This window comes from Delphinapterus leucas, chromosome 6 (assembly GCF_059928025.1).
Source record: "Delphinapterus leucas isolate spDelLeu-1000000601 "Yukka" chromosome 6, BTC_Dleu_Yukka2, whole genome shotgun sequence".
Taxonomy (NCBI): domain Eukaryota; kingdom Metazoa; phylum Chordata; class Mammalia; order Artiodactyla; family Monodontidae; genus Delphinapterus; species Delphinapterus leucas.
The window spans coordinates 116,825,638-116,846,980 of record NC_143134.1 but is presented as its reverse complement, the minus strand read 5'-3'; the positions used below and the strand labels follow the sequence as shown (position 1 = coordinate 116,846,980).

The 21,343-nt window shown below is 44.7% G+C and overlaps 3 protein-coding genes and 1 non-coding gene across 7 annotated transcripts in view; 2 read left to right on the top strand and 2 right to left on the bottom strand.

Annotated features, from left to right (window-relative positions):
- LRSAM1 (leucine rich repeat and sterile alpha motif containing 1) overlaps window positions 1-2,995 on the bottom strand; it is a 47,055-nt gene extending 44,060 nt beyond the window's left edge. Inside the window, exons 1-4 of one of the 2 annotated variants that reach the window (XM_022578680.3) lie at window positions 2,900-2,995; window positions 2,365-2,596; window positions 454-557; window positions 98-154 (exon numbers count right to left, since the gene is read on the bottom strand). In XM_022578680.3, the coding sequence (XP_022434388.2) occupies window positions 98-154; window positions 454-525 (129 nt within the window). In that variant the 5' untranslated portion in view covers window positions 526-557; window positions 2,365-2,596; window positions 2,900-2,995. The remainder of the gene's footprint in view (window positions 1-97; window positions 155-453; window positions 558-2,364; window positions 2,597-2,899) is intronic. The other variant, XM_022578681.3, reaches the window with a different exon arrangement.
- Window positions 2,996-3,053: 58 nt separating this feature from the next.
- On the bottom strand, window positions 3,054-21,234 carry ZNF79 (zinc finger protein 79). 3 transcript variants are annotated; one of them, XM_022578682.3, is made up of 5 exons: window positions 20,996-21,228; window positions 17,161-17,249; window positions 15,065-15,191; window positions 14,426-14,521; window positions 3,054-9,942 (listed from the first exon to the last, which is right to left on the bottom strand). In XM_022578682.3, exons 1-5 carry the CDS (start codon window positions 21,009-21,011, stop codon window positions 8,771-8,773), a joined length of 1,500 nt encoding a protein of 499 aa, XP_022434390.1. In that variant the 5' UTR covers window positions 21,012-21,228; the 3' UTR covers window positions 3,054-8,770. The 3 variants fall into 3 exon arrangements, with proteins under 3 accessions (XP_022434390.1, XP_089769893.1, XP_089769894.1); XM_089913767.1 differs by lacking the exon at window positions 20,996-21,228 and adding an exon at window positions 20,501-20,962; XM_089913768.1 differs by lacking the exon at window positions 14,426-14,521 and having other exon boundaries at window positions 20,996-21,234.
- RPL12 (ribosomal protein L12) lies at window positions 3,069-6,928 on the top strand. Its single transcript, XM_022578686.2, is given in 8 exon segments — window positions 3,069-3,177; window positions 3,966-4,039; window positions 5,049-5,147; window positions 5,491-5,572; window positions 6,182-6,268; window positions 6,602-6,625; window positions 6,628-6,714; window positions 6,886-6,928. Coding segments are annotated over 7 exon segments (429 nt in total). The 5' UTR covers window positions 3,069-3,140; the 3' UTR covers window positions 6,654-6,714; window positions 6,886-6,928.
- Window positions 5,966-6,095, top strand: LOC115802745 (small nucleolar RNA SNORA65). Its single transcript, XR_004023274.1, has one exon. It is a non-coding gene; the product is annotated as a small nucleolar RNA SNORA65 (small nucleolar RNA).
- Window positions 21,235-21,343: the final 109 nt, after the last annotated feature.

The following is a 21,343-nucleotide window of genomic DNA, read 5'->3' as shown; positions in this document are numbered from 1 at the left end:
TTTAAAAGCCTCAGTCCACATCTAGCTTTCCTAGGGACACGTGATCTAAGAAAAAGGGCAGACAAAAATTCACAGGCAAACCACCACCCCAGTTTACCTCTGAGAGCTCACATTTAGAGATGTCAAGAATGTCATCTGCCCCAGCTTCTTTTGCCTAGGGATAAAAACAGTTAAAAAAAGAGGGTCCATCCTTCCAGAGTGGACAAATCAGGCAAAGAGACATAGGATTAAGGGGCTTCAAGAGATCACAGACACCATCCGGTTCAACTAGTCCATTCTGAAGGTGGACCAATGATCTCTGCTTTAATGGGACTTGAGGTCCAGCAGGGAAGAGCGTGAGCAAGTAATGCGAAGTGTGATCGGCTTATGGAGGGCAAGTGCAGTGTGGAGCCCTGTTGCACGGGGCAGAGGTGGTGATGGGGATGGGCTCAGAGGAAATCCATTTTCCCTCACCAGACACATCTGGTACTCCAGCCGTTTCCGAGCCTCCTCACTGGGTTTCCGCTTCCGGAAGAAGAGTGGCATCCTTCCTTTTTCCTAGAGCGATCTTCACAACACTAGGGCACAGGAGAGAAGTTAGGGCCTGGGGACTCTGTCACAGGTCTCCAACACCCAGGACAGGTAGCACAGTAACACAGAGCGTGTAGCTGATCTGCTGGACTATAAGTTCCTTGTGCGCAGGGGCTGTGTCCATCTTGACCATCAGTCCGTGCCCTGAGCCTGGCACAGCAGGTGCTCAACACTCTTTGTTCTTTGTTGACTAAAAATAAGCAGCAGTATGTGGAAAGAGCACAACAGCAAGCCAGATGACCTGCGTTTGAGCCCACATTTGCCCCTGACCCACTGTGAGACCCTGGCATACCCTTTCCCCATTCTGGGCCCCCATCTCTCCTCCACGTTAGACAAAGGGGTTGACTTGGAGAAGTTTCCTCAGGGCCTACCCAAGGATGCTCCTTGAGGACTCTAACAGACTTGGCTGATGAATCCCTTGTAGGCCCTGAAAGACTATCAGAGTGGCATCAGCAAACCAAACACTGCCTGGCTTTAGCCAGCCCTGACCTTGACCCTGGGGAACTCAACTACATCATAACCAAAGAGATTTCTGAGCTAAATAAAAGCTCAACAGCAATCCTCAGGCATCTTGCCACTCTCACAGTTGTTATTCCATTTGATTTTCACCACAGCCCTCTTTCTAGTAACAAAACGGATGCTCATCAAGTTCAGCGATCTGGTTATACAGCCTGGATCGCAGCAAAACCAGCCTGGAACTCTGCTCTTTCAAGTCCCGATCCTGTGGCATCTGCCCAACTCCTTGGTGCTTCAGTAACTTAGCACACATTAAGTATACCGTCCTGAACTCAGAAGCCAGGTGCTCACTGCCTGCCTGGTACCAGAAAATATCAGATTTGATATGGGACAGCGATGGGCCAGGAAGTAACCATACAGGGAAGCTTATGGTTAACAGCATGGGCTTTGGGATGAAATAGAATTTTTTTTCTTTTTTTGTTTTTTCTTTGTTTAACTGGTTTTGAATCCCAGATCTGTCACCCATCAACCATGTCCCCTTGGTTCACCTCTCTAAGCCTCAGTCTCCTCACCTGTAAAGTGTGAGTAATAATGTTACCAACACTTGGCTCTATTTGGAGCCAGTGATTTCCATATTTGCAAAGCCCATAGCACAGTACCTAGCACATGATGAGCGCCCAATAAATGTTAACCACGTAGCACCACACATCTAACAAACATTTATTCAGGGTCTACTGCAGCTGAAGGATCTAGGGAGAAAAGGGCCAGGGAGAAGATGCAGTTGAAGAAGACACACACCCATTCCTCAAGGGGAGGCGTAGAGATCACAGGTCCCTGCCTGTAGCAATAGATGTTAACCACGTAGCACCACACATCTAACAAACATTTATTCAGGGTCTACTACAGCTGAAAGATCTAGGGAGAAAAGGGCCAGGGAGAAGATGCAGTTGAAGAAGACACACACCCATTCCTCAAGGGGAGGCGTAGAGATCACAGGTCCCTGCCTGTAGAGGTGAAGGCTGTCTGGGGAGCTGGCCAAGCCTGCAGAGCTGGCTCAGGCTCCTCTTGTCACCCCACCTGTCTGCAGGGATGGGGAATGATCTAAAAACAGCCCTCCCCATCTCTCCCTGACGACCAGCTCTTATCCGCCTGCTCCCCAATGACTAACTTTCCCTCACCTCCTCCCCAACGGCCACCTCTCCTCCATTCCTCCTAGAAGATCAACTCGTCCCGACCTGCTCCCGGATGTCCACGCCTCATCCATCCCCTCCCCCGACGTCCAGCCCAGATAGGAAGAGCCACACCCTCCTCCCCTGGCTGGGGTGGGCAGTGCCCAACCTTGCTTTGCGGATACACAGGTCTCCGACGTTCGTTCCCTCTGGTGGACCTCAAGGCAGGCCGATCACTCGCAGGTCTTGGTCATGGACGCCGGGTGACAGACCACCCGGCACAGGCCCGGCGGAGCCACAGTCTGCTCTCCTTCAAACGCAGGAACTGGGGACCAAAACTCAGAATCTCCGAAAGTCATGCAGACCAGGATGACGAAGTCTGAGACCGAAGACCGCAGAATCTTAGAATTAAGAGTTGGACCGGATTTAGACTCTAATAAAATTGTTTTAATAGCTAAAATGCCCACATCACGAGGGAATTAGAAGGGGGTAGGGGATTGCCGTGGCCGTGGGGTCTCGGAACGCTGGTGCGGACCCGCAGGAGAGGGGCGGGGTTCTGGGATAGAGTGACAGGGACTATGGCGTGACCCTCAGGGAGAATGGGCAGCAACGGAGCCTGAAATCTCGGGAGCAGTGCTCTGTTGTCTGCCTCCCCCGGGAGAACTGCCCCGAACCCCGCTTCAGAACCCCTAGCTGCAGCTCACCGCGGTGCCTCCGTCTCCAGCCTTCAGCCTTAGGTGCCTGCCCACAAGCAATATGGCACCAAGGGCGTCGCTGCAAGATGGGGCGGAGACGGCAGTTCTCGCGAGAGCCGCGCTTTCAGGACTTTAACCGGCGCAAGTGCCCCATCTTCCGGTCTTTCGGTTTTCGGCTCGGAGGAGGCTAAGGTGCAACTTTCTTCGGTCGTCCCGAATCCGGGTTCATCCGACACCAGCCGCCTCCACCATGCCGCCTAAGTTCGACCCCAACGAGATCAAAGTCGGTGCGTGCTTTAGATGTGGCCGGGGCTTCGGGATGGTGCATCCCTCCCCGCTTTCTGTCCGGCTTGCGGCCTCCGCCGCAATTGCCTTTCCCACGGCGGGATTTAGAGCCGCTGCCCCCTAGAGGCTGGCCCTCTGGTGCTGCGTTCGGGGTGCTGTGTGGTCCTGGTCGACCCGCTTTCTGGGCCTCAGCTTCCCCACGTGTAGATGGGGGGGCAGGACCGGACGACCTGTGGCGGCTTTGCAGCCCCCACCCTTAGGGTAAGGTTTGTCTCCGGGCGCGTCCCCCTAGGCTGCGTTGGCCGGCGTCCGGGGCTTCCTCCACGCCGGCGCGGTGTGGGCCTCTGCAGCGGTAGCCAAGCGGAAGGCCGCTGTCCCACGTGGCGCTTGGAGCGGTCCGCGCCTTGCGGGGAGGGGTGTCCTGCCTCGCTCCCCCCGAGGTTCTTGGGGCTGTGTTTTTTTTTTGTTTTTTTTTTTTTGCCGTACGCGGGCCTCCCACTGTTGTGGTCTCTCTCGTTGCGGAGAACAGGCTCCAGACGCGCAGGCTCAGCAGCCATGACTCACGGGCTCAGCCGCTCTGCGGCATGTGGGATATTCCCGGACCGGGGCACGAACCCATGTCCCCTGCATCGGCAGGCGGACTCTCAACCACAGCGCCACCAGGGAAGCCCTCTTGGGGCTGTTTTGAGAAGAGGCAGAAGGTGGTGTGGCCAGGCCCGGAAAGATGCGTTGGGAGGGTTGTGACTTGGGGGCTCCCCTTGGGGAGGCACTGATCCTTTCTTTCTCCCAGTGTACCTGAGGTGCACCGGTGGGGAAGTCGGTGCCACGTCTGCCCTGGCCCCCAAGATCGGCCCCCTGGGTCTGGTAAGTCATCCTTGTGGAGGGGCGCTTTTTGTATGCGGAGAACAGAGTTCGACTCTGGCTTGTGCAAACACGATTGTGTCTGAGGTGCCCCTGACAGTGAGCGATTGCCATCCCCAGCTAGGCCTGAACTGGCACTAGCCATCACAGAAAGGTTGTAGGTAAAGATGGAACCTGGTACCTTGAACCTGTAACTTTCCAGTGCCTCTTAGCTGCTGCTCCTTGTGTCCCTGAGAGACGGGATTGAGGAGGTTTTTGAAGTCAAGAGTGGCTTAGTGACACCGCATTGCCTACTTGGCATATGGCTGCTGGGAAGATAAAATGGGGTGTGACATGAAGATCTCGGTGAATTTTACAGTAGCTTGTATAAACAACTCTGCTGTGAACCTACTGGTTAATATGATTAGCTTTACCTAGGATCAGACTTATTTACCTGCTTTTTCCTCCATTTTATATTCTTTACTGAACTTCCTTTTTCTTGAATATAATCAGGCCTTTATTCCTTGAGCAGTGGTCTCCTGTCTGAAAAGCTCTCCCACCATGGTTTTGCTTAAGCAGTGTCCTCATTACTCTTCTTTGTCCCTTAGCTCAGCTGGCACTCACTGGACATCTCTCCTGTTTAGGGAACTGTAAAGGGGCAAATGCCCAGACCTCATCCCCACAGATTGACTAGGGTTGGTCAGACACAAGGACCTGGTATCTTTAAAGAGACCCCCGGTGATTCAGATGTAAGAGAGTTGAAAATTACCACATAGGTCCTTAGGAGAGGGTAGGTAGATAAAGGCCCTGGTCCCATTGTGGCCTTGAACCTGCAGTTTACAGCCCTGGACCAACTAAACCTGCAGCCTCAGTTTTCCAGTTGAGTATGGTGATAGCCGTGCCTCGATTGGGCAGGCAAAGTTAAACGTGTTTCAAACAGCTTGCTTGTGCTGCCAAGTGAGGAGGACCAGGCAGATTTCCAGACTGCTTCCATGTGGGGCCTGGTGTGATCATATACCTTTTATTTCTGCAGTCTCCAAAAAAAGTTGGTGATGACATCGCCAAGGCAACCGGTGATTGGAAGGGTCTGAGGATTACAGTGAAACTGACCATTCAGAACCGACAGGCCCAGGTACTTGGTTTGAGGGAGGGCAGAGGTAGGGATTGCTGGGAGGAAGGTTTTTTGCTGACATGGTCACCTGCCACCAGTGGTGAGGTAAGAGCAATTTTATCTGTGGGGAAGGCTTTTGAGAGCATGGGTCAGATATTAACTCTTGTCACTTTGAGACACTGGGTAAATCACTTATGTTTGCTGGGGTAGGACGTGTTTCAGGTTGTGAAAATTAACCTGAATGTACAGTAAATGTGGCATCTGGCCCCATGGATTCTGAGAGCCAAGGTGCATGGTAGTATTAGTTGTTCTCATTGGAGGGTGGGGTAGGGTATGTTATTCCCATTGAGAATCTCTTCTGCAGATTGAGGTGGTACCTTCTGCCTCTGCCCTGATCATCAAAGCCCTCAAGGAACCGCCAAGAGACAGAAAGAAGCAGAAAAACAGTGAGTGGCTTTTTCCCTGGTAGTATGTGAGTGGTATTGTGTGCCCAGTGTTTGATACACAGCTGCACGTGCTCCCTTTAATGAAACCTAGGGATGGCACAGGTATTTGTTAAGCTGTTACAGAGCTAGGCACTGGCAAGAAGTGCCATGTGGCTCTCCCCAGTCTCTGGTGTGGAACAGATCCCACTCAATACTTGCAGGAGGGACATGTTCAGGCAGGGTGAAGAAACTTGAGAAAGATTACCAGTAATCAAGAAAGAGCAGCTTCTTAGCTGGATGACAGACCCTATGGACAGCTTTAATCAACCTCAGTCACTTCAGCATGTTTTTTCTCCTCTTCAAAACAGTCCCTTCCACTTAAGGTTAGCAAAGACTTGACTTTGTCCCTAGCCACCCGCCACTGCACCTGACCAGTTTTCTGTTGGCTGGTGCAATCCAGTGGTGAGCTGATACTAAACCCCAGCTTAGGAAACAGGGTTGTTCTTCATGTGGATGACTCTGTGCCGAAAGCATGGGAACAGGTTAGAAATGGATGAGGGAGGACTGACTGGTCTGCTCTGCTCTGGCCTCAGGTGGTAAAAAGCTTTTGCTGTTTTTTATTTTCTGCAGTTAAGCACAGTGGAAACATCACTTTTGATGAGATTGTCAGCATTGCCCGACAGATGCGGCATCGATCTTTAGCTAGAGAACTCTCTGGTAAGAACAGAACAGTATGGGGCCACCTTAATTGTCACGCAAGATGTATTCACTTAGTGGCATTTTCCCACTTAGAGGGGACTTTATTCTGTAAGACCTGAAATTGGGGTGTGGTGTCTTTCTGGGTTTGAAAGAATCTGGGTATCATAGGACCTGTGGACATTTTTGCATTCAGAGCTTTTAAATATATGGAGCTATGAATTTTGGATTAGGGGAGCAGTGATGATTATTCCTGTATTCCATAAACGTTTTCCCTCTCCTTGCCTGTATTTCCCCACTGGTATCTGAGGATTGTGAGGGACGACAGGCCCCTGATTCTACCTTTTCTTATAGGAACCATTAAAGAGATCCTGGGGACCGCCCAGTCTGTGGGCTGCAATGTTGATGGCCGCCACCCTCACGACATCATAGATGACATCAACAGTGGTGCAGTGGAATGTCCAGCTGTAAGTGACTTATGCATTGATTTGCTTAAAATTAGGGTGAAAACTGGAGGGGAAGCTAATGTATCCTTGGGGAAAAGGTGGAAAATTCTATAAGTGCTCAATAGTGGGGTTGGGAGATAAGGTTTTTTTGTCCTATTACTGAGAGGGTTTTTTTTTTTTTCTTTTCCACAGAGTTAAGAACTGCAAAGAAAAATAAAGGGTTATTTGACAAGCAGTGGAGTTTCTGATGTGGCCTCTTCCTTGGGGGAGCCTAGGCTTTGTGGTCAAATGGTGGTCATTGAGGCCAGGGTGACAGAATCTGGGGATGAAGCAGCAATCTGTGGACAACACATTTCTGTCCTGTATGGGACTAGCTCAGAAGATACCTAGAAAGGAAGTCTGCTTTTTGGAGACACATTCATGGACCTCCTCAAGAAAAAGTTCTTGGTCAGAAAGAAAACTTGCGGAATTAAACATAATAAACAAACACCCAGGGAAGGAGCCCTTCATCCCAAACCAGTTTAATCATTTGGTGGGTTCTGGGCCCAGGGCCCATGATTCAAGGCTTTGCTCTCCATTCCAGTGTACAGCTGTGGTTCAGAACCACTGATGGGACAACCAAAGAACCTGACCTTTATGAGTCCTCTTCTGTAGTTAATTAGCAGCTCCTAGACCTACCCTGGTTTGCTTTAAACCAGTCACAGGCTATTTTCTAATGAATGCTTTCACCTTTCCTAAGCGTCTCCCTTGTCTTTTTCTTAGTTCTGTTCCTTTTGAGTTTCTAGAGCTCGTCACTCACTTTCACCTTATTTGATATGCAATGAATGAACCTCAAACACCTGGACACTGAGACAAAGCTACCCGAGCAGCCTGAAGTACCACCTGGAAGGGGTCTTCTGGGCACTAGCCTAAAGGGAGTTGGGAATGACGGCACCAAGAACTTCGTTTCCCTGCCATTAGCCACTTGGCTGTCCCATTTGGTCATGGTGGTTTAGGTGGTTTTTAATCACAGGTGCAAGTAGGGGTGGAAAACTGCTTTAGTGGAAAGGACTGCCTGAGATTGCTGGAGTGAGGAACTTTCCAGGGCACGTGGCAAGTCATCAAGGAATCAAAGCTAGAGGCCTTGGGTGATGGCTGAGGGTATAACCAGCTTACCTTACAGTAGACCAGTAATGGGGAGTCTCAGATCAGGCTTACCTAACCAAAAACCAAGTAAGCTCACAGCAGTTTATAAGTGCTGAGATGAGATCTACACCAGTTGGGTGCAAGGGAGAAAGCAGGCCAACAGGCTAAAGAGCTTGATTTAAAAGATACTCAGCTGTCAGGAAGAGGGGAAAGTAAAAATGACTCACCTGCCTCTGAACCAGGGAAAGCACGGCTGCCGTCACATTGCCCCAGGTTTGTTAGCCTTCCCTCCCTTAGGAACTCCGTTTAAAGGTATGTGCCTTGCTGAGGGATTTCATTAGCTTCTTCCTGCACCCTCAACCTCACTGTCCTTCCTCGGTCTTTTCTTGACAGCAGTAACTAGAATAGAGCACTTGAGCAGCTCAGAAAGTGCAGGTTGTGTGCAGCTGTGTCTAGATTCAGCATCCCTCCCCCAGCCCCGCTCTAGTAACAGCTGGCTCTAGAATCCCCTTCCTCACGAATTCACTCCCCCAAATCTTAAACCTCAGTGGCCCCACTATGGGGAATACTCGTTCCCGGCTAATGTTCTTGATTCTCCTGTTGCAACAGCCCTCATTCAAGCAGAGACTACTATGACCAGACCGCTGCCAAAATACTTGGCCTTTTAAGTAGGAATGAAGTCTTTCACTCATTCTTTATAAATCAACGTTTCTGGAGTGCTTTTACCACTGAATTAAAGGTAAATCTTTAAAACTGTAATTGGGGTTGGGTTGTCTAAGAAGATGTTGAGAAAGAAGAGAGCACCTGAGACCTTCCAGAAGCAACATGTAAAATCGTGACTATTTATTAAAGGTGCTTTTGCATGTGGCTCTGAGCTAGACTTAAAGTCAGATGTCCCCAGATGCCTTCAAATTACCTGTCAGGTCCCCATCCACTTTGGTTATGTTCCCAGTTACTCTCCAGCATGGAGTCTCTGATGTCTAATGAAAGCTGAACTACACCTGAAGGCCTTCCCACACTCACTACATTCATAAGGTTTCACACCAGTGTGAATTTTCTGATGCTGACTAAGGGATGAGCTCTGGTTAAATGCCTTTCCACACTCATTGCACTCATAGGGTTTTTCTCCTGTGTGAATTATATGATGTCGAATAAGGGCTGAGCTCTCACTGAAGAATTTCCCACATTCATTACATTTATAAGGCTTCTCCCCAGTGTGGGTCTTTTGGTGGATTATAAGGTTTGTGCTTTGGCTGAAGGCCTTCCCGCACTCACTGCACTTGTAGGGTTTCTCTCCAGTGTGAGTCCTCTGGTGGTTTGTGAGGTTTGCACTCTGGCTGAAGGCCTTCCCACATGCATTACATTTGTAGGGTTTCTCCCCTGTATGGATTCTCTGGTGCTGAATAAATGCCGCACAGTAGCTGAAGGCTTTCCCACATTCGCTGCACTTGTAGGGCTTCTCCCCTGTATGAGTCCGCTGGTGGTTTGTAAGATTTGCACTGTGGCGGAAGGCCTTCCCACAGTCACTGCATTCATAAGGCTTTTCTCCAGTGTGAATTCTCTGATGCTGAACAAGGGCTGAACAGTCACTGAAGGCTTTCTCACACTCACTACATTTGTAAGGCTTTTCTCCGGTATGAGTTCGCTGGTGTTTTGTAAGGTTTGCATTCTGGCTGAAGGCTCTTCCACATTCACTGCATTTATAAGGTTTCTCTCCGGTGTGAATCCTCTGGTGCTGAGTAAGAGATGAGCTCTGGCTGAAGGCCTTCCTGCATTCATTGCACTCATATGGCTTCTCCCCAGTGTGGCTCTTCTGGTGCTGAGAAAGGGAAGAACAGTAACTGAAGGCTTTGCCACATTCATTACATATGTATGGCTTCGCTCTGTGAGGTTTAATTATATCTGAATTCTTCCTGAAGCTCTCTGTGTGTGTTTCACATTTACGGGGTCTCACTTCTGTAGGAACTCTCTGCTGTGGAGAAAGAACTGGTCTCAGATTGAAGCTCTTCCCCAGTTCACTGTTCCTGTGATCTGACTCCCCAGAGGGCATCTCTACACTTGGGTCTTGGAATGATTCTTCAGAAATGTCTTGTTCAGGTGGTGATTCAGATACAATCTTCCAATCTGAAGAATATTTACAAAAGCAATTTTAAAGATTCTTTTGGTGAAAGAAAAGATACCGAAAGACAAAAGGCTGAAGGAGTCTGGCTGAGCTCTTATGTGGGACAGGTTCGATGCTTCCACCCCCTTCCACCCAGGATGTTTCTGTTATAACCATGATGATCAGAAAGCTTTTCAGAGACATGAGCACTCTTTGCTCCCTTTCCTAAACAGCAGAAGTTTATCCTGAACCTGTCTGAGATGCACTCCTCTCCTTTCTTTCTGACACTCCTCTCCTGTGCTTTTGCCAAGTACTGGGTTGTCTTAAGCTGTCTTCTTAGTCACAATTCTTGGTGTGGTTTTGGGCAACCTGCTATTACCAGGTTTGAACAATTCACTTAAAAAAGCTGATGACTGATGCCAGGAAGATGAATGTTTTCACCTATCATATCAGCAAGATTTCAAAAAAAAGGTTAATTCTAGAGTGTTGTTAAGAGTGCAGCATTTGGGATATCTCACACACTGGTGCGGCTGCATAAATGGACAGGCTTTCTGGAGAGTAATCTGGCTGCATGTGTCAAAAGTCCTTAAAATGCTGACACAGAATTCCACTTCACCTGCATTAACATCAGTTGTCAACACTGCATCATTTGTCAAATGAAAAGCAAATACCTAAATGTTTAATAACGAGGAATGACTATAGTATAGCCAATCAAGGGACACTGTTCAGCAGTTATAAGTCATGTTTGAAATTGTACATTATAATTCCTTTTGTAGAAAGGTATTTATTGAAAAAACACTGGCAAGTTATACAATGTGAAGATAAGCTCTGTTGTCTTTGGCTTGTGGGATTAGGCAGGGGTAGTTTTTATTTTCTTCAATGCTTATCTGTATTTTCTAATGTTCCCCAGTGACTATTATTTTTATAATAAAAGTTATAAAAACCTTGCTTTCAAGGACTAAGCAGTGATAAAAATAAACAACATGCTGTTAGGTGAAAGAAGAAATATGTAAAATTACATACTGTTACCTTAATTTTAGAAAATGCTGCTTTTTGTAATACAAAGATTGAAGGTAATACCTCTGTGTGGTGGGATGACAGATCTTGATTTTCTTTTTTATTCTTTTCTAAACTTCAAATGAACTTATTTTTATTAGAAAAAAAGTGATTTTTAAAAGAATAACATTGCTTTTATAATATGGATGGAGGTGGGTGATATTTTTAAAAAGAGTTACTGATTCTTAATCCCCTTTGGGACCTCATTCATTTTAAGAGAAAACCTTAAAGTGTGAATTAATGTATAATATTTGCAAAGTATTAAAACTAAGTGAACCCAATGGTCCCAGACATCTCTCTCTGTCTCCTTCATAGAGGCTTATAGCTAAGGGAGTGAAGTTTTAGGGAAGGCTATGGAGCTTCTTTTCACAAGGGTCAATTTTCCTGAAAAGATTCTTCCTGTTTCTACCTTATTTAGGAAAACAGCAGGTTAGTTTTAGGTATGCTTTATCTGAATTTCTATACAGAATCTTGACCCAGACTGCCTGGGTTCAAATCTGGGTTCAACCTCTTACTAGCTGTGTGACTCTGGGCAAATTACTATGCCTTGGATTTATTATTTGTGAATGTAGCTCTCTTCCAGAATTATTAAGAGGACTAAATGAGCTAAAACACAAAGGACCCAGAATGATACCTGAGGAATAGCAAGTGTTATATGAGTGCTTGTTATTATCTTGGACCTTTTCCTTGTAAATCATATTAAATGGTTTCCCATTAAGCAGGTTTCCCTCTAAGTTGCACATGCATTCAAAGCCCAGTCTACTAAGAGCACCGAAGTCCCTGTTTCGGGTTGAGGGTATCTCTATGTTACTTGGTATTTGGTCTTACAGCTCTCAAAAACTGACCATCTATCTGAGTAAAAGATGGAAAGGAGAAGAAAAGCGACAACAAAAGAAGCAGTGGGAGAAAAAAGCAATTAAGAAGACTATGCGGGGAATTCCCTGGTGGTCCAGCGGTTAGGACTCTACGCTTCCACTACAGGGGGCATGGGTGCTGGCTCCTGTATAAGACGGTCTAATTATGTTCGAAACTGAATATACCCAAGACAGAACCGCTGATTTTCCCTTTCAAGCCAGTGTCTTTGTCAGTCTTCCCATTTACCCAACTGCTCAGGCCAGGGGCATCCTTAATGTCTCTTTCCCTCACATCCAGTCCACTAGCAAGTCGTGTTGGCTTTAACACCCAAGTATGTCCTGAATCCTCCTCCTCAGCCGCCACCATCCTCTCACTGGAACGTCCTAACTGATCTCCCTGCTTCTAGTCTTGAACACTGAAAGTCTAGTCTCCACACATGTTATCTTTTCAAACACAAATATTATCCCTTCCCTGCTCAAAACCCTCAATGGCTTCCTATCTTCCTATTTGAATAAAACCTGAACGCCTCCCATGGCCTCTAAGCCTTGCATGATCTGACCCCTGCCCAGCACCTTCCCTCTTGTTTACTGAGTCCTAGGCTCTTCTCATCCTAACACAAGTCTAACTTATTCCCAACTCAAAGCCTCAACACGTGGTGTGGCCCAGAATGTTCCTCCTCCGGATACTTACACGGCTGGCTCATTCTTTTCCTTCAGATCTCAGCTCCAGTGTCACCTCCTCAAAGTGGTCTTCCCTGTCCATCCGATCTAGGAGAGTCCCCACCCCACCCATATTCCCCTTTCTTACAGTACTCATCACCATCCAATATTGTATCGGTTATTTTGTTTACTTGCTTTATCTACGTTCCTCACTAGGATGTAAGCAGGGCCTACATCTTGTTCTCTGTTGCACCTCCAGTAGCTAAAACAACGCCAGGGATGTACCACGCAGTGAGGCAAAGGCAGGTCGAAGACCTGGGTCTGTCACGGTGGGAGGGGTGGGATGGAATAATAGCTCTGAAACCAGCCCAGGAGGCACAGCGATGCCCAGGATGCTCGGTGGGTCTCAGAGCAGAGGCGCGACATCACAGGAGCAGTGTTTTAGTTACTCTAATAGCCAGATTTAAAACTTTCCTCCAGCTACTTCACTATTACAGAATTAATACCACCCTACATTGTCAACAACTTTTTTTCAAATAAGTTTGTCAAAGAGTGAGACAGGTTTTGTTATCTACATTTTTTCTGATATAGAAACAGACGACCACAATTTAGTGGTCTACTCTGAATCCATGTAGTTAATATGTAGCAAGCCAGGACCTGGATGCGTCTTTCATGGGTCCACATCCGAAGCTGCTTCCACACTAATACTCTACACTAATACCTCAGGGCACAGATCCTTTGTGGTAACACCTTTTCCCAACTTCTGTTTCTAGTGACATGCTGATTTGAATCTTTTTCAGTAACCTTTATAGGATCCTGAACCCCTCTAAGACTGTGATGAAATCTTTTCCCAGAAAGATGCAGTTATTGCCACAGAACACTCTATTCAATTCCCAAAGTTCCACACAGGGTTCTCTGGATTCAGGTTAAAGGTCCTGCCTAACAAGTATGCTGTGCTGGGAAGCAGGGGGTTTGGGAGAAGGAAGCAGCAGGCAGTGAGGCTCCCGGTAAAGGGAAGTATTTCAGCAAGTGTGAGTGGTGCCCAGAGTTACAAGGGCTGAGGTGACATGTGATAGGTTGCTTAGAAAGAGGATAAAATGTGAAGAGAGTTCAGATGAACCGTGCACAAAGTAAGCCAGAGGCTTTGTTTTCATTGTCCTACAGCAACCATAAAAGATATAAAGCATTAGACCGCATTTTTAGAAAAATTTAAAATTTTGTCACTTTAAAGTTGTTAAGTTCATTGTACCTCTGATGCTTTAAGTTTCAAAATATCAGAAGTGGCTGGAACCACAGGCCCTGCCAGAGGCCAGACATTTGCAAGGGCTGAAATATGAAGGTGGGGGTGGAGTGAGCAGCCTTAGATGAGTAGCAAGAGATAAAGGCAGAAACTATGGTTTCTCTTGCTCGTTTTCCCTAAGTTTCTTAGTATCAGCCCTTCAGAAAATTCCAGCATGGCCATGAAGAGGGAGAGAAAGGGTGTGGGTGCAGAATCCAATAAAGGGTTAGTCAGAGAGGGGAGTAGCAGTAGGTGTCACAGCTGAAGCATGGCTAAAGGTGGGTACTTGAGATCCTCAGTGAGGTGAACCCGAAGCAGGGAATGTGCTAGGCCAGCAAAGATGACTCTCATTTCCCAGAGGCCAGCAATACCACCAGTGCTCCCAAATGCCTCCCAGCCTGGGAGACTGAGTAGACAGCATGGAATAGAGGGCTTTGGAGTCTGACTGTTGTTGCTTCAAACCCCAGCCTCGCCGCTTTCTAGCTGTGAGGCTCTGAACCAGTGAGTTAGCCTTTCTCAGCTTTATTTTCCTCATCTATAAAACAGGGATAATAATATCTACCTCACCAGTTGTTAAAATACTCAAATGCACTAACGCATGTTTCAAAGGGGCTTTTGCTTCCGAGACTCTGACTGGCTTAGTGCTTGCTCACATACCTGGACAGGTACTCCTTAGGCCTTCTCTCTCTAGCATCCATGAACCTTCCCTTTGTTCCAACTGGGAGTTCATACCAGGCTGGGAGACTGGGAGTCCTATTTAAGGGGGAAAAAAGTGGGGTTTAGAGATCTGTACTAAGTATCAATAGCCTCCCAGAACTGAGGGGAGAGGAAACAGGTCATTCATTTCATTCATTCAACAAATATTTATTGAGCACTGACTTGGTACCAGGCACTAGGGGACACAGCAGTAAATAAGATAGATACGGTGCCAAGGTCTTAGTAGAGCATTTCTGAAAAGAGCTAAAGTAACAGCCTCAAGGAGGGGTCAAGCCAGGGAGCTAAGCAAGCCCATAAAGCCAGATACTTAAGAAGTTGGGAACTTAGTGACTATGGAGGAACTGGCCTGAAGGCTACCCCACCCTTCCTGGGAAATAAGGAAACGGGGAGGTGCAGCCTCGGGGGAAACAAAATGAAACTGCCTATTTCCCAAACCAGAATGCAGAGATCTTTCACTAGGGAATGAGGAGGAATAAACACTATCCCTCTGGTGCAGCAGAGCCACTCAGGATCACTCGACACTGGAAGTAAAACATTTTCAGAACTGAACAAATTCTGCATTTTAAATGGTTTCCTTACCCAGTAGGACCAGGTTTCTGGACTTTTCTGGCATCCCTTTCTTGAACCTGTCCCTCGGAGTAGGGGCCAACTGCCTCCATCCCTTCTGGGTAAAAGCTACAGTCACACTGTTGAAAGGTGTGGATCCCTGAAACAACAAGCATATTCCTTCTTGCCCAGTGGCCTTAGAATATGAGGGGGTGGGGAGGTTGGCAGCTTTGGGTGTGTTGGTTAGCAGGCCTACAAAGGGTCTTTGAAAAGACTCAGGGTAGTTCCAGAAAAGCATTTATTGATCACTTCTTATGTGCCTAACACTATATTGGATATTGATGCACAAAAATAAATAAAATACAGTATCTCTTGTCTTCACATGTTTTATAACTCTAGTAGGCTTTATACATAAATAGAAGAAACTATGTATATATATGAGCAGTAATTGGGCAGAACTAACAGGTGCTTGGGAATTAAAAGCGCCAATATAGAAAAAACAAAATTAGAATGTGTGAGTTTATGCAACAAGGAATCAGCTGCAAATTAGCAAAGAAATGTGAATGATTAATGTTTTCAGAACATTTAATAAATATTCCTGCTTACTCAGACATCACACAGTACAGCAGGAGAGCCAGCACGTATGCAACCACCTGTAATAATGTGTCAAAGAGATGGACAGATTAGTTGCTAGGATAACAGAGGAGGAATCATAGGTGGAGGGCAACCTGGCCTTCAAGGAGCAGGTTCCTCAGATGGAGAAAGAGAAGGATGTCCAAGGCAACGGAAGCATCAGGAGCAAAGGCATGGAGGCAAGGGGGTCTTTGCCTATTTTCAGCTTAGGAAATGGTACCTCCAGTCACCTAGTTGGCCATGTGAGACAACTGGGTGCTATCTTCCCCTTTCTTGCAGCTCCCCACATATCAACTGCATATTCATTCTTCCTCCTCAATATCATGAGAATTCATGCATTTCTCTCCATGCCCCTGCCACTGCCTTGCTTTAAGCCACCATCGTTTCCCAATTCATAACTAGTTTCCTGATTTCTAATTTTACCTGTCCTTCCAATACATCCTTCACACTGAGAAATGCACTAAACAGGACAAAGAGGGTCATTTTAAAAAACGATGGAATATTTAAAACATTTGGGTCATTTTATAATAATCAAGAGAGTAAAATCCATTATGAAGATATAAGGGTCATGAACCAAATAACAAATATATAATTCATAAAGAAAAAACTGTAGGAAGTACAAGGACAAATTTAAAATACAGCTACAAGAAATGTTAAACAACTTAGTTGTTAACAGAGTTAATACAAAATAAACCAAAAAATAAAGGTATGGAAGAAATGAGTAATTTAATAAGGTTGAGCCATAAATCCTACAGCTGCAATCACACTATACCTGGATGTTTTGTGTGGAGAAGAGACACAAACTTTGCCTGCATGGAGCACAGCCCAGCTAAATGTGCAGACAAGAAACCAAAGTCACAATTTTGGCATATCTAAAAAAATAAAGACCCACCACCAAAAATATTCAATATATATGAACAAAACAGGAAGAAAATGAATTAGGGGATTCAACTCAAGAGATTTTGAAAAGTGAATTTTAAAATAAATCTAAGGAAAGCAGAAGCAAAAAAACTAACAGAAAATTTTGTTAATAAAGAGGAGAACTGAAGAGGAAATCCAAGAGCAGGCGTTCTAAAAATGAAAACAGACCAATTCCTAGTCTAGTCAAGAAAAAGAAAGGGAGAAGACAGTTCTTACTCTCATAGAAGGACTATGAAATGGAATTTATTAGAAATAATTCTGTAGAATACTCTTAATGAAATTGGGGAAATATTAATCAAATTCTACTAAGTGTAAATAAAAAGAAGGTTACAAATCAGGACAAACCCATTTGGGGAAAACAGAAAAAAAAGAATATGACTAAAAGGACACAAATCAAAATGTTAAGTGTTATTTCTTTGTAGGATTAAGTGTAATTTTGGGGGGGTATGTTGTCTACACTTTTCAGGTTTTCTACAAAGAACATGAATTCCTTTTGTAATTAAAAACCTAAAACACCCTTAATATTAAAAAAAAAAAAAAAAGAGGCTGCCTTTCAGAGTAAATTTCCAACTTACTTGGGGCCCAGCTGTGAGGAGACCACCTGCCATTCCTTCCTCTTCTGTGCCTTCCTCTTGGGGAAGGGCAGGATCTGGAGAAGGTGGCTCTGGAGGAAGAGAAAGAAAGCAATGAGGCATAAAATTTACATCTCACCAAGCTAGAAAGTCTCAAATTTTCACTCTGAAGAGAGTGTTCAAATGACATTATAGGTCTCAGGGCTCATTGAGGCTGAATTTGCAGACCTGCAATGGGACAGAAATTTTCCAATTTCCCTTCCTACCTCAGAAGTTCCATCAATTGACTCAAACATAGGGAGGCATTAGAGTGTAACAGACTCTCAAGTATTCCAGATCTACCACTTACCAGCAGTGTACAAATCATGTAACCTCTCTAAGTCTCATTTTTCTCATCTGTAAAATGAGGATAATAACCCATGTAAAGTTGCTGTGAAGATTTAAATGCAGACAAAGCAGTTGACACAATGCTTAGCATGTAAATATACAGCTTACAGCTATTACCAATTAAGTTCCTTGGAGAAAGTGGCTCTGCAAATTTAAGACATTTGCTTAAACAAAAAAAGAGGTAATGACCAAGTGGGATTCATCCCAGGAATGCAAGGTTGGTTCAACAAATGAAAATCAATCTGTATAACACACTATATTAATACAAAGCGGAAAAAAACCCCCATATGATCATCTCAGTGAACACCAAGAAGGCCATTTTACAGAATCTGACACCTTTCATGATAAAACACATCCAAGAAACTAGGAACAGAAGGGAACTTCCTCAACTTGATAAGAGGCATTTACAAAAAACCAGAGCTAAAGACTGATGCTTTTCCCCTAAGATCAGGAACAAGACAAGGATGTCTGCTTTTGCCACTTCTAACCAGTATTATACTGGAAGTTCTAGCCAGAGCAATTAGGCAAAAACAAGCAAACAAGCAAACCAAAGGCATACAGATTGGAAAGGAAGAATTTAAGCTACCTGTATTTGTGAATGGCATGATTTTGTATGCAGAAAATCCTAAGGAATCCACAGAAAACTATCACAGCTAAACAAGTTCAGCAAGGTTGCAGGATACAACATGAATATACAATAAAAAAACAACTCAATTAAAAATGGGCAAAGGATTGAATAAACAGTTCTCCAACTGTATCTCTATACACTAGTAATGAACAATCCAAAAATGAAATTTTAAATTCCATTTACAAGAGCCTTAAAAGAACAAAACACCTAGGAATAAACTGAACAAAAGAAGTGCAAGAGTTTGATTACTGATGTTATAAGCAAAAAAGTATAAATAACATAGGTAGGATACTTATTTTGGTATGGATTAATTTACTTTACTGTCTTAGCCATATCTACCTCTAATCTCTTGTCACTAGTATTCTTCTTAAAGTTGTTTTTCAAAATGTTATTATTTTTTAATTTTTAAAATTAAATTTCACACATCATCCTCAACACTGCATTTTATATGTAATAGATTTAAAATTGTTGACACCTCTAGTTGACCTTTCTCTGTAGACCATAAAGTCTTTAATTGAGAAAATCATTCCCTACAGACACTGAGGTATCTGTTAAGCTGAGAGCAATTTCTCATAAATGGATGTTATTCTCAATCCTAATTCTTTGTTTTTTTAATGTGTAAATATTTCAGAACAAATATTTTTATGGATACTGTTACTTTTGCTTCCATTTAGATACTTTTCTTTAATAAAAAATCATCAAATCTCAAAAAAAAAAAGAAAAAAGTGAAAGACATTACATTGAAAATTACCAAACATTGTTCAAGGAAATTACAGAACTAAACTTTCTACAAAGCAACAGTAATTAAAATAGTGTGGAACTGATATAAGGATAGACATATAGATCAATGGAGAAGAACTGAGAGTCCAGAAATAAATCCATACATTTATGGACAACTGATTTTCAACAAGAGTGCCAAGAAATTAAATTTCTTTTCAAAAAAATAGAGATGGGACAACTGGATATCTACATGCAAAAGAATGAAGCTGGACTCCTACCTCACACCATATATAAAAACCCAAAATGGATCAAAGACCTAAATGTAAAAGCTAAAACTTCTAGAAGAAAATACAGATATAAATCTTTATGACCTCTGATTAGGCAATGGGTTTCTTAGACATGATACCAAAAGCACATGCAACAAAAGAAAAGCTGAACTGGATTTCATAAAAATTAAAAACTCTGTGCTTTAAAGGACACTGTCAAGAAAGTGAAAAGATCTGCAAATCATATATCTTCTAAGGGTCTAGTATCCAAAATATAAAAAGAATTCTTTATATTAAAAACTCAACAAAGAAAGACAAATAACCCAACTTAAAAATGGGCAATGGATTTGAATAGGTATTTCTCTAAGTAAGATACAAACAGCTATTAAGTATATGAAAAGATGCTCAACATCATCAGTCATTGGAGAAATGCATATCAAACCATTATGAGATATCACTTCACACCAAGATGGCTAAAATTAAAAAGACGGAAAAAAAACAAGTGTTGATGAGTATGTAGAGAAACTGAAATCCTCATACATTACTACTGGGAATGTAAAATGGTGCAGCCACTGTGGAAAACAAGTCTGGCAGTTCCTGAGAAAGTTAAACAGAGTTACCAAATTTACCAGAGTTATACAATAATTCCTCCCCTAAGTATATATAAACCCTAGAAAAATGAAAACACATCCACACAAAAACTTGTGCATGCATGTTTATGGGATTATTCATAATAGCCCAAACTGGAAACCACCCAAATGTCCAACAACTGAGGAAGAGATAAATGTAACATGGTATAATCCATGTAATGGAATATTATTCAGCCATAAAACGTAGATTCCTTCATGTTACAACATGGATGAACCTTGAAACGTTATGCTAAGTGAAAGAAGTCAGACACATATATTGTATGATTCTATTTTCATGAAATGTCCAGAATAGGCAAATTCATGAGGACAGAAAGTATTGAATAGATTAATGGTTGCCAGGAACTAGGAGGAAGGGAAAATGTGGAGTAATACCAGTTTCTTTCTGGGGTGATGAAAATGTTCTGGAATTAAATAATGGTGATGGACTTCCCCGGTGATCTAGTGGTTAAGACCCGTGCAGGGGGCATGGGTTGGATCCCTGGTTGGGGAACTAAGATCCTGCATGCCGCAGCCAAAAAAAAAAAGGTGATGGTTGCATAACTTTGTGAATACACTAAAAGCTACTGAATTGTACACTTTAAAAGTGAATGCATGTAAATGATATCTCAGTTTAAAAAGGTGCTTTCAAAAGCGTCATTTTAGTTGATGCTTACAGTTCTTAGAGGTGAACGAGGTAGTTAACGTTATTTTACCTTTTCCTCCATGAAGAAACACAGGCTAAGAAAGCTGGCTGGTACCCCAGAGCTTAAACAGGAATCCTAGCCTTCTGATTCTAAATCTCCAGTATCCTCCACGATTTCACAATCCAACTGGGTTGAACCCATCCTCAATATGAGGTGAAGCCAACGGGCTCCCATTCCGAACATCCCTGATGCTTCAAGAGGGCTGGAAGATCAGAAGCAATAGAGGAAGCCCTGAGTAAGTCCCGTTTTCCTTCCCAAGGCCCATTTCTCTCTACTTTCTAATGCCATGGGTCCATCAACAGATCGGAGTAAGGGACAGGACACTCAGAAATGATCCAGGGCTGAGCTCCTCAAACTTTTCTGACCCCGGAATTCTTTATTCCACAAAAAGGATCGTCCCCCAACCACTTGTGGAAAGGATGACCGCCGAATTCTGATCTGGGTCACGCAGCACTGTTAGTGGACAAGCTAGAAGCCACAAACCGCTCCACCACTCCGTCTCACCTCCTTCCTCCAGCATTTGGGTCCCACCTCGCGCCACCGCCTCCCAGCAGTTTTCTGAGCGTCAGCGTCGCTTCACTGCAGCGCCAGCCCCGCTCTGGGCTCTTCTCTCAGGCCTGTCCCCTTAAAGGCCGGGTCTGAGCCTGCGGTACTGAGCCCGGTCCGGCCTGTCCAGCCGGGTCTTTCACTGTCTCCCCAGCCACAGCCAGGCCTCGGCTGGGGAGGCCGTGGCGCACCTGCCTCGGTCTCAGGCAGAACACCACGTGAAAAAGCCGCTGCCAACTACGCGAGAAAGCTCCCGGCTCCCGCCACCAAGCGTGAGCTCAGAAACTGCGGCCGCAGACCCGCCTC